Source organism: Dendropsophus ebraccatus, chromosome 10 (assembly GCF_027789765.1).
Source record: "Dendropsophus ebraccatus isolate aDenEbr1 chromosome 10, aDenEbr1.pat, whole genome shotgun sequence".
Classification (NCBI taxonomy): Eukaryota; Metazoa; Chordata; class Amphibia; order Anura; family Hylidae; genus Dendropsophus; species Dendropsophus ebraccatus.
Window position 1 is genome coordinate 68317266 of NC_091463.1, and position 13199 is coordinate 68330464.

The 13199-nt window shown below is 40.4% G+C and overlaps 1 protein-coding gene across 3 annotated transcripts in view; it reads left to right on the plus strand.

Moving 5' to 3' along the window:
- Positions 1 to 13199, plus strand: part of ARHGEF6 (Rac/Cdc42 guanine nucleotide exchange factor 6) — a 100654-nt gene that overhangs the window by 70900 nt on the left and 16555 nt on the right. For 2 of the 3 annotated variants that reach the window (XM_069943112.1, XM_069943111.1), the window contains 3 exons: positions 2564 to 2703; positions 5199 to 5354; positions 10950 to 10970. In XM_069943112.1, coding sequence (XP_069799213.1) covers positions 2564 to 2703; positions 5199 to 5354; positions 10950 to 10970 — 317 coding nt within the window. The remainder of the gene's footprint in view (positions 1 to 2563; positions 2704 to 5198; positions 5355 to 10949; positions 10971 to 13199) is intronic. The other variant, XM_069943110.1, reaches the window with a different exon arrangement.

Below are 13199 nucleotides of genomic sequence, written 5' to 3' on the forward strand. Positions count from 1 at the left end.
TAATATCAGAATAGTAACAGAAGGCCAATGGCGCATGAATAATGCATATATTGTTGAGAAATGGTGTGAAAATGTGATGACCAAGCCTTATTATCTTGGGGAGTGCACCTACAGAATCCCATTGTGTGACTTGCAGTACACAGGTATGTCCATATGCAGCTAACAATGACCTCTATGTATGCAGCTAATCCACATAGACCTGATATGTGAACAAACAGCATGCAGCCAACAAGCATGTGTATTGTCAAAACAGTTTTTGCATCTATCCTTTGATTGAATAATGTTTTTGCATTTTTATAACATAATGGAGCTGGAGGTGCATATCTACAGCTTGTGTGAGCTGCCCTCCATGTATGCGCTTCCCACTGTCCAAATTCTGTCCCCACTGTCCATGCTCTTCTTATACTGAGAGACAGAAAGTGGAGAGTAGAGAGCCTGTCAGAAATAGAAAATGTTCTATTGCTATTTTCTCTTATTCCTTAAAGGAAAAGTCCGGCAATTTTTTTTATAAAAGTATTATATTGTCCCCCAAAAGTTATACAAATTACCAATATACACTTATTACGGGAAATGCTTATAAAGAGCTTTTATCCCTGCACTACTGCATCAAGGCTTCACTTCCTGGATAACATGGTGATGTCACTTCCTGGATAACATGGTGATGTCACGACCTGACTCCCAGAGCTGTGCGGGCTGTGGCTGCTGGAGAGGATGATGGCAGGGGGATGCTCAGTGTCCCTCCAGTGCCCTGTGTCCCCCTGCTATCATCCTCTCCAGCAGCCACAGCCCGTACAGCTCTGGGAGTCGGGTCGTGACATCACCATGTTATTCAGGAAGTGAAGCCTTGATGCAGTAGTAAGTGCAGGGAAAAAAGCACTTTATAAGCATTTCCCATAATAAGTGTATATTGGTGATTTGTATAACTTTTGGGGGAAAATACAATACTTTAATAAACATTTTCGAAGGACTTCTCCTTTAAGGGAACCAATCAGTAGAAAAACATGACTGCATCTATATGTTGGTATACAGCCCCCAGCATGAATGTTACTTATATGGCTCAAAAACGCACTTTGTAAATGTCTCACACCATATGTAAATCCTACCTATGTTACCATTGAGGCGGTCCTTGGCAGCTAAATAGTCACTGGTGGCAGGAAGCATCTTCGGTAATCACCCCTCCCTGGGAGTGTCGTCCAATAGGTGCCTGCAGCGTCACAGAGGGGCCTCCCTGGGCATTGTTGTGCCCAAGGAGGCCTGATTGAACGCTCATAACACAGCAATTATGTGGCTGATAACAGTGCCGAGGGCTGTATACCAACTTATTTATAGATGCAGTCATGTTTTTTAGTGATTGGTTCCTTTTAAGGACTGACAGCTAGGAGAAGGACCTGTAGAGGTTCTGAAGAAACAAAATAATAAAGAAATTTAAAATGACAACTATTTAATGCTTAAAGCGACTCTGTACCCAAAATCTGACCCCCCCAAAACCACTTGTACCTTACAGCTGCTTTTAATCCAAGATCTGTCCTGGGGTCGGTTCAGCAAGTGATACACTTATTGTCCTAAAAAACAACTTTTAAACTGGCAGCCCCGGGCCCAATGGCTGTGGCTTGGATTGTGTATGCATTAGGCTGGCACAACCTCTCTGTCCCTCCTCCCCACTCTCCGTATCATTAGGAATGCTCCAGGCAGATTGCCTCCTATTCCCCACCTGTGTCAGCACGACACATGAGCTGGATCGTTAAGACACCTGTGCAATGTTCAGACAGGAAAAAATGTTCCAGTGGTATTCCTAATGATGAAGAGGGTGGGAAGGAGGGACGGAGGGGTGGTGCAAAGTTAGGGCACAGATACTCCGGTTGGGCACGGGGCTGCAAGTTTAAAAGTAGTTTTTTACGACAATAACTGCATCACCTGCCGAACGGACCCCAGGACAGATCTTGGATTAAAAGCAGCTATCCAAAGGTACAAACGCTTTGAGGGGGCAGATTTTGGGTGCAGAGTCGCTTTAATTTGCATTCAATACGCTAATGAACAATAAAACATTGGCTAGGTTCACACATGGTATTTCCGTCAGTCTTTTGGTCAGTATTTTTAAAACCAAAATCAGGAGTGGAACTTACAGGGCAAAATTATAAAGGTAAGATTTGCTTAGTTTTTATGCTTTCTACCCACTCCTGGTTTTGGTTGACAAAAGATTGATGGAAATACTATGTGTGAACATAGCCCCTCTGTGCAAAGTGTCCTTACAGTAGCCTTTAGTATAGTGAAGAATCCAGTGGTATAGCCATAAAAATGATGTGCAACAATGTGATAAAAATGAGTTTATCTTACAAAATGGCTGCGTATATAACAGCTGTCTTGAATATAGAAATTGTACCATAGACCACAATTACTTATATAATCACTTATTTTAGCTGAAAATGACAGCATTAAGTACTCTGAATGGGAACAATATGCACAGTACAAATCCAATCCAATAAAATGGCTAATGTACATTTTATGTAACAACCATTTGCGCTAAATTAAATGTTCTTATATAAAGTATTACCTTTCCGTTCAGGTCAAATGATGGAACGCATTGTAATCTACTGCAATAATAGTCAGGACTGCCAGGAGTGGATGGAACATCTGTGCCGGATAACCAAGTCTCCTGGCTCACACGCTTCTTTGTGTAAGACGCCATCTTGGCCGGGTCACTCTGTAAGTGATGTTTATCATAGGGTAATTTTTTTAATTTTTTTAATTATTATTAGCATCTCTCCATCTGTTAAGGGTTTTTAAATGGTTGTTATAATAGTGGGAATGTTCTCCTGGTTATATCTAGCTGTTGGTCGAAGTCTCGGCACTGGGACCCCATCTGATCCAAACTGTCTGTGTGACATGTCAAAAGTGTTTTGATTGTTACCTATGACTTCTAAGGCTATGTTCACACACATGTTCCTGTGGAACAGCGCCTGTTATTAATTGATATGATCATTATTTTGCACGGCCACACTCAACAACAGCCGTTGTCGGTGAGGCGCGTGCATGGAACCGACGGCATTGCATTGATTTTAAGAACGGCTGCTGTTTTTATTGAAAATAGCGGAACTTTCTTTAAAAAATAATACATTGTGTGAACATACCCTTAGGGCTGCATACCCTTAGGGTATGTTCACACTGAGCAAATTTGGCGGAATACCGCGGAGGAGCTCTCCGCTATGGAATCCTGCCTGCCTCAGTTTCTCTATGGGAGGGCTCACACGCCTCTGTTCTCTGTGGCTCTCCACTCACAGAATTGACATGTCATTTCTTTAAGCAGAGAGCGGAGGCGCACAAGCCCTCCCATAGACACACTGTTTGACACTAAGGCAGGCGGAATTCTGCCTATTTTGCTCAGTGTGAACATACCCTTATAGTGGGATTTATCTTTTTTATTTATGTATTCTCATTCTCCCATCCCTCACTCTTCTCTCTTCCACCTAAGTTTATCCCCATGTCTACAGCTAGACATATAACCTAATATTTTTTGGGAAATTGTCACACTATTAAGAGTCTGTTCACTTGTTCTTTTTTATTTTCACATTTGCTCTTCCTTTTCTCCACAATATTCATATGTTGTATTAATCCAGGTAGATATTACATTGTTGGATCTCATTTCAGATGTGTGAATTGGAATGTTTCATATTCGTTGTACTATTATAATCTTCAATAGAAAAAAAATGAGGCATATGGCCTGCAATACAGTGGCCTCCCTGCAAACATGCCTTTACAATGTATAACTCTCCTTGTCAGATAACATTTATGAGCAGGCAGATTATATTTACAGCAGAGAATATACCATATACTCCAGGAACTGCAATATAATTTTCTATCACAGGAACTGATGGCATTCTTTAAAGTGTCTCTGTCATTTAATTTTATTTTTTTTTGCAGAAATCAATAGTACAGGTGATTTTAAGAAACTTTGCAATTGGGTTTATTTGCCGAAAAATGCTTTTTTTTTTAATGAAAAAGCAGTTTGAAGCTCTCCCCCCTGTCTTCATTGTTCTCTATAGAGAGGGGAGGGGTGGAGGGAGATGAGGCACCAAAACAGGACAACAAAGAGTTAATTTACAGCTACATCACCAGGCTATCTCCTCTGAGGTCAGCACTGACCTCTCTGACCTCTGAATATCTGCTTTGACACAGTTCCCGCTGTGTAATCCTTTGTTCTCTGCTGGAAACTAATCTCCCTCCTTCATCCTTCCCCTCCCCTCTCCATAGAACAGACAGGGCCCGAGAGGAGGGGGAAAGGGACCTGGCCAAATTCTTTTTAAATGCAGATAATGGCATATTTGCCTAATAAATCCAACTATAACGTTTCTTAAAATCACCTGGACTATTGATTTCTGCAAAAAAAAAAAAATTAAACAACTGTGACACTTCAAGATATACTATTCCCTAAATGATGAGGGTACGACTCCCTGGGTCCCACTGATTGTACTTTTGAAGAGGCCATAGTGTGTAATATAAGCACTATGGCTTCTTAAAATTTTTCCTGCACAGAACTGTTCCTAAGCCAATGGCAGTGCAAGGAACTTCAGCAAATCCCCACAACAGCAAATTTAAGAAACAAAGCTCAGGCTCACCCTTCCACCACCATCTCGCTCCAGCTTGGATCCTGGCCTGGCCTGGCCCAGGGCATTGCCCATAGCGATACAGATAATGATGATCCAGCAAGTAATCATAAAAAAAAATAATTTCTATTATTGTGTGACATTAAAACACATCAATCTTTACACCCTCATCTCATGGAAAACCTACGCCTTTCAGATGAAGCTATGCAGACATAGTTATGGCTCATGACTAAGATTGCCTAACCACTGTTGAACGCATTGGTTTTCCATGTGATGCAGGTGTGAAGATAGATGTGTTTTAATCTATTTACAAAAATTTTTGAAAAAAATTCTAACTTCTATAATTGCTGGATCAGCATCATACCATTATCATCATTACCAGTAAAGCCCCCAAAACCCTGTGATCAGCTTATCCAACAACAACAAAAAGTTATCAAAAATGGACAATGTCTTTACATTATCAATGTGGACAACACCTTTAAATATTAACTTGTTTTGTTTTTTAAATATACAAAAAAAGTCCATATTGCTTGTATGAATTCGTCACAAAGCATTAAGTAGAAATGTGTTGTTGATTTTCTGTGCTTAATGTGTCAGTTCACAGATCGAAAGAACCCCCCTCCCTCTCATCACACCATTTCGGTAGTTCCTCGTGGCCCCCTGGAACCTCCCAAAATCTATAAAACCTGGACTCTGAGTTGCCTCCGGCCAGCTCCTCCACTCAGACCCTCTGCTGCACTTGGCTATAAAGAGGTAGGAAAGTCTCCAGCTGCCGAAACATTTCATTTCACACTTTTAGAGCTGAACCAAACTTGATAATTGCATTGCAATTTCAGCTTTGTTACTTTGTCTTGTGGTTACAGCTTTAATAGGTTGCAAAACTAGCGTAATCACACCCTGACCAAAATCACCAGATTACTGTGTGCAACGGTGACTATGGGGCTTACTAGAATGGTTAATGCCAAGAATTACTTCTGTATTTCTCTACATTCGGATCACCTTAAAACAAAGGTCCTAAAAAGCTAGAAATATCAAGCATTCTCACTCCTTTGAGATGACTCAAAAAAAGGTTTAGGCTGCCCTCACACTGCCTCTTTTTCAGTGAAAAATGCCAATAAAAACAGTGTTTTTTTTTTTTTTTTTCAAAAATGCATGCGGACAGATGTTAGCTGGGAATCAATGGAAGTTAATGATTTCCCTTGCACACATGGCGTTTTTCTCTCGCAGGCAGAAGGCTGACGGTTTGGCGTTTTTTCGGCAAACTGCTGTGGTTTTCTTCCATAGACATCAATTGAAGTATTCAGCTCCACTAAAAAATGCCATAGCCTATGATGTTTTTTAGTGATTTTTGTGGATCAGACTATGCTGTTCTGCATCATCCCCCCCCCCCCCAAACACAGCTCAGAGAAAACTCTGTGTCACTTAACCCGTTCCTTTATGAAGCGGGTGTTTTCGGGTCGGCATTTTGACCCGAACATGGACTTAAGCATTGCAGTCCATGTTCGGGGGAAAGCGGCTGCCCGAAAAAAACCCCCAAAGTCTTAAAAAAAACCTTTCACACACAGGCAAAAACACACCTAAAACGCCAAGCGTCACTTTGGCGTTTTTTTTTTTTTGGGGGGGGGGGCGTAAGGGTAAGTTTTTGGTGGCATTTTCTATGCCCCCCAAAAAGTCACCAAAAACCTGTTTGTGAGCGCACCCTTAGTTCCTTGAATTGGAATTTCTGGATATAATGCTAATTACTTTATGTTTTAAAAATATAAAAGGTCAACTTGTTGACAAACACAGTACTGAAGGCAGCGGATATATTAAAGGGGAACTCCAGGTAGAGGTTAAAAAAACTAAAGTGACTCTGTACCCACAATGTGACCCCCCCCCCCCCCAAACTACTTGTACCTTCAGATAGCTGCTTTTAATCCAAGATCTGTCCTGCGGTCCGTTTGGCAACTGATGCACTTATTGTCATAAAAAATTAATTTTAAAATTGCAGCCCCGTGCCCTACGGCGTATCTGTACCCTAACTTTGCACCACCCCCTCTGTCCCTTCTCCCCACCCTCTTCATCATTAGGAATGCCACTGGAACATTTACTTCTGTTTGAGCATTGCACAGGGGCCTTAATGATCCAGCCCATGTGTCGGGCTGACACAGGTGGGGAATAGGAGGCAATCTGCCTGGAGCATTCCTAATGATGAGGAGGGCGGGGAGGACGGACGGAGGGGTGGTGCAAAGTTAGGGCACAGATACGCCTGTAGGGAACGGAGCTGCAATTTTAAAATTAATTTTTTTGACAAGAAACTGCATCACCTGCCAAACAGACCGCAGGACAGATCTCGAAGGTACAAGTGGTTTGTGGGGGTCAGATTGTGGGTACAGAGACGCTTTAAACTTCTGCAGAAGTATATAGCATTACTTACCTTTCTATCCCAGTTTTGAAACTACCAAAATTCCATTTGTTTGGGGTTTTTTTGTTCTGTATTGTGTTTCTGTACTTCCTGCTTGAGCAGTTCCCAGAATGCAGTACTGGTTCCAGAATGCAATGCTTTCCCTCAGCTGTTCATCACAGTCCCAGAGAAGTTGGTCAGAGATGGTGAATCACTCAAGGGATTGGGGGATCCAGCCAAGCCTCCTGTGAGATCACGCCCTGCCCCCTGTCTGCATCATCAGCCTGCACTCAGCAAACACACACACACACACACATGTGAGACAGAGGCATGGAAGATTTGTCTCCTAAGGGGAGATAGCAGAAGGTGCAGGAGACAATATGGATTGGCACAGAGGCCATTTTTCTTCACTTCCTGGATTTTTATCAGCTACCAGTGTGGCAAAACCGCACAGATACGATAATACATTTTATAGACACATCTATAAAACTTCTAATAGAAAACAAATTTTCCTTATGTGGAGTTTCCCTTTAATAGGTCTGGATGGCCTTTGTCTACAGACCACAGTGGCTGAGAGGCAACTGTTTCATGTGCTTCATGCATTTTACACTGTGCCAAATGGAACTGCTATTCCATACATGGCTATTTAAAAAAAACTGTTCTAATACTTATGAGAAACTTCATGGTATATGTTTAGTAATAAAGGGGTTGTTCTCCAAACATATAGCATGATAAATAAAATCTGTATAGTCTAATTTCTAGCCCCTTTATTGATCCTCACCTGTTTTCACAATTTTAAATAAAATTAAAAAATATTACAGCTTGCTAGGGCTGTAAAACAATAAAATACATCATACTTACCTTGCCCAGTCCAGTGCCATTGCTCTGAGCCACCCGGTCCCTTTATTTGCTTACCCGAAGTATATAACCTTCCTGCTCTGCTCAGTGATGGCGGTGGTGTCCTGTTTCAATCACTGATTGGCTGAGTGGGCAATTCTAGGTGCCAACCCTTAACTAGGAAGTGCTGCGTGACGGGACCATGGCCCTGTGAGAATGGCGTCTGTGGGGGATAAAGGTAGATAAGTATAGGGTTATTATATTTACACACTAATATATAAATGTATTATTATTTACTAATATTACTATATATTATATACTCCCTATATTCCCTAAAACACCCCGTTAAGAAGTTGCAGTTGAGATCCCCAAAAACCACTATAATTCCACTAACTAAAACAAGACAACAGCAGAGAACAATACAGAAAGTTGGGCTGTAGAAGCCGATGTCTACCTGCACCGATAACCTGGCCTCCAGTATTTGTCCGGTCCAGAACATATGTATCGTATTTAGTCTGCTATATTAATGCGCCATCTTCCTTTTTAGAAATGATAATAATTTGAAATTATATATATATTGGAAATGATTGCAGAAAGATTTGTGTTTATGCTTCGTAATTATCTTATGGTAATTGAAGAATCATATTGTTACTGGATATGTGCAGCTAGAAAACAGGAAGCAGTTAAAGGTCACCCGAGACGCCCATTTAGTTTTGCTTATACCGAGTTTTATCATATAGAAGCTGACAACGTCACACGTGTGATTTTATGGAAAGTGTCAGACTTCCTGTCTAAGCCCTGAAGTATAGGCATGTGTGACCCTCTAGAGGGTCTCTCTTCACATGTGGTGAGCCATTAAACTCTTTGGTTTGTAGGCAGTGGGAGGGCTGGGTGAGGACATTGACACTTTTCTGCCCTCTTAGTTACCAATCTAACAGATCTGAGGTGACACAAAGCTTAAGCCCTTTCTAAGGCTAGGTTCACACTGCGTTTTCAGCATCCGTTTAGCGGATCCGTTTTTTTTAACGTCCAGAAAAATAGGGTCAGCAACGTTTTTTGGTCCGCCAAAAAAACGGATCCGTTTTTTTAATAATGGAAGTCAATGGAAAAACGGATGCACACAAATGAATCCGTTTTTTGCAATCCGTTTTTCATGCGTTTTTTGCAAAAAACAGATGCGTTAAACGGATGCTGAAAACGCAGTGTGAACCTAGCCTTACTCAGCACTGATGGTAAATGAGTTGCTTTTACTATCCTGTAGATGGAGAAATGTGTCAAAACATACTAGTATACGTTAAAGAAATGGCCTCGTGTAGAAAGTTGGCCCTGTGTGGGAAAGTCAGAGCCAGCCACAGTACTCCAATAACAAACAAATGACAACCAACATCCTAAACCTCACTGAAGCTGCGTTTACCTGGAACGACTATTGTTCGAGTTTTCTCAATAACGATCGCATTTGAGCGATAATCATTCCGTGTAAACACAACGAAAGATCAAACGACGAGCGAGAAATCGTTCATTTTGATCTTTCAGCATGTTCTCAAACCGTCGTTGGTCGTTCGCTAAAAATTAGCAAATCGCTTCGTGTAAACAGTCTTTCAAAGATTCACTCTATGTGAATGATGGCTTAAGCGATCATAAAGACGATCGCAATAACGATTTTTCTAGCGATTTTTCTCTTAACACTGATCGTTATAAAAACCAACTCTTCAAAATCGTTAAACGATCAATTGGGCGAATTATCGCTCCGTGTTAACGCAGCATAAGAGTAAGCCATGATTGGAATATAGTGAAAAACCTCTTTATGTCTTTTTATGGGGAGAGAAAGTTATGGCTGATGTAACTGCAAGAATAACTTTTTTTTCTAACCAGTACGGCATCTAAAAGACAAATAGTAGGAGTATCAGTCTGCTTTATGTAGATGAGGAATAAGTAGAGTTTTTTAGGTCAAATAGCTCCAGCTGTCTCTTCTATAGGAGCAATAATAGGAAGTGATGATTAGCTCCCATTCTCTTCATGGCTATTATGAACATTTTAAAGGGGCAATACAGAGGCTCTGAAACGTCTTCTTTTACAGTTCAAAGTAAATGTCTTGTCCAGATTTCTAATGTGTACAAGAGGTCAGAAGTAGAACCTGACACATGTTTTAATAACGTATTCCCATCTTGTAAAGTGGTGGTCTATTTTTAGGATATGCCTTTACTCTTTAATGGTGGGTGTCTGACCTTAGATATCTTGGTGGGTGTCTGACCTTATCATGAATCCTAAGAATGAAGGGGAAGCTGCATTGTCATAGTTCTACTTCCTCTTTAGTATTTTGTCCTGCACAGAGGTGTACTGGTCTTCTGCTTTGCAGGGATTTGCAGTGGGACCCAATCAGTTGTATGGGGCTGGCTACAGTTTCCTGCACAACCATGTAGATGGGGGCACCATTGTGCAGGAAGTCTTAAAAATGGGACACAGCAGTATGTCAAAAATAATGGGGTGTCAGTACTGATAGAACAATGACATATCTAAGCAACATCTCATAATTTATGAACATTGGTAGAGATGAGTGAAGCAGGCTTTGTTAGCCTATGGCTGTATCTATGTTTTTCAGGCAGTCCTTGGACTGTATCCACCTTCTCCGTGGAGCAAGCAGACTTCGGGATTCAAAAGCCCATTGTTCCGCTTTGTAGGAAACCTATTGAAGCTCACTTTGCTCATCTCTAATTGTTGGTTTACACCATGGTACTGTTACATATCGGTTGATTCTCTCAGGTCATGAAATATGTGGTTATTGTAACTCAACACAAACTCTACGTAGAATTTCATCAATGCTTGTATCAAGCCCACTCATTCTCTTTTTATCTTTGACTTTCACTAAATGAATGGCAAATTGTACGTGAAGTCATTTCATTGTGCTGCACTCAAAATTGCACACAATATAAACCCTGGAAGAACGAGAAAACACGTTGAACGTTGAATAGCTGAGTTGCCCTTAACGTTACACCCCAGAACACACAGGAAAGCTGTTTCTTCATAGCACTGCCTACTTTTCTTGGAATGAGTGGTTAAGTAATTACTGTCATTTTCATCTGCACTCCTCTTATATGATATTCTTTTCTCTTTCTACATATTTGTTTTAGAGGATGTCTTATATCCTAAAGGTAAGGGTAGAACCAAACTGTTACGCTGCAATCAAAAAGCTTCTCCCTTCCCGCCTTAAGATTTCCTGCTTCTGTCTGTCTTAATATTCGCCAACCCCAATGTGATCCATGCAGAAATAGGCAAAATGTAACAGATCCAGATATTCATTAAAAAAATATATATATTTCCCTTAAAGTCAAAAAGTTATCTAGATATAAGTTCCCAAGTCCTCGTCTAATAGGAAATCTGTTAGCGCTATGCCATGCTCAGATCTGCAGACATGGGGAGATAGCTCATAGGGAGATAAAATAAATGATACTTGTCTCCTAGCTGATGGCTGTTTGCACAGTTATGAAAATCATGTTTTCCTTCTAAGCTCAAGAGTCATAGAGACTGTGCTGAGCTGCAGTGTGCATGCCTCTTCCCCCTTTCCCATATGATTGATGTACAGGGTTTGGCTTCTAGCACCGAGCCTTGTACTTTAGGGAGGGTGGGGAAGGGAGGAGGCATGCATGCTGCAGCTCAGCCTAGCCCTTAAAAGGAAAACATGTTTTTGTAATTTTGCAAAGAGTCTCCAGCTATGAGAAAGGCATAATTTGCTTTATTTCTCTATCAGCTATTTTCCCATGCCTGCAACTCTGAGCATAGTTTAGAGCTGACAGATTACCTTTAAAATGTTATTTGTTAGTCTCTTAGTTTATAATAGCTAATAGTAGGAATGACAGTGCCCATAGAGGTTGTTTCCCTGTATTCCATAAATCCTAGGTCATATATTCAGACTTAGGGATTGTGTTTATGAAATATCCCCCTTTAAAATCTTCACACGAGAGGATGACTCGGGGACTTATTTTTGTAGGTAATTTATTGATTTTATGGAGGTTGGTAGAGAAAAGATTAGCTATAAAATATCCTGCATAAACTGTATGGATACAAACCATTTGGCAAAGACGTCCTTTATACGTACTACATGCTCTTTCCTTAAATGTCTTTGGATTGTGGCAGCAATAATTTAACGGAGGAGGCAAATGTGGCAAGGTACAAGTAAATGGTTTCCATGGAGAAGCATAACAATATGGCTCTGCTTTAGTGGTCTACTATGTGTTCTATTGCTGTGTCTGCAGACAGTCTTTGCTTTTCTCTGCATTACGTTGCATTAACAATGAGCGTTGCCATTTACAAGATAGAGCAAGAAATATAGTTTGCTTCTATAAATGCTATAAGAATTATATGGAATTATACTGGTTTGGAAAGCCAAATGTTGCCTTGAAAGGAGTCCATTGATGTACAGCCATTGTGCCCAGTCAATGAAGTGTTGGTCTTCCATGATGGTCAACTTCTTTGTGATAAAGTGTTCAGGCAGTAAGCCTTTACCTTTCTATGGATTGGAAACCCAAAAGGCATACCTTTTTTTTTTTTATTAATCTCCATAGTCCTTTCCAGATATTTTTTTTTGTAATATGTGGACAAGGCTCAAGCTCCCATGGGGTGTTTCCCAGTATAGTAAAAGTCCACAGTTAGACAGCCCATCTCCTCTTATTCACCACCTTAAGGCTGGGTTCACACTACGTATATTTCAGTCAGTATTGTGGTCCTCATATTGCAACCAAAACCAGGAGTGGATTAAAAACACAGAAAGGATCTGTTCATACAATGTTGAAATTGAGTGGATGGCCGTCATATAACAGTAAATAACGGCCATTATTTCAATATAACAGCCGTTGTTTTAAAATACCGGCAAATATTTGCCATTAAATGACAGCCATCCACTCAATTTCAACATTGTGTGAACAGATCTTTTCTGTGTATTCAATCCACTCCTGGTTTTTGTTGCAATATGAGGACCACAATACTGACTGAAATATACATAGTGTGAACCCAGCCTTATACCACCTGTCAATCAAAGATAGGTAAGCATATAGGCAAACGCAAGCGAGGGAACAGACTACTTAACTAGTTACACCAGTAGTCACCAGTCTTTGGTGTGGGGACCTAAATACAAGACTGAGATAGATAGATAGATATATATATATATATATATATATATATATATATATATATATATTTTATTATTATTTTTTTTTTTCTGGCCTCTTGTAACTTTTATTAGTATTAATTATTTTTACTTTTATTAGTATTTACTGTTCTTTGCAGAAACCACAGCAAAGTAAATCTCTCCTGTGACACTTTAATGATTACTCTATAAGCTAAAGATAGTACCACAATAAGAAATGTCATGGCGGCAGAGGACG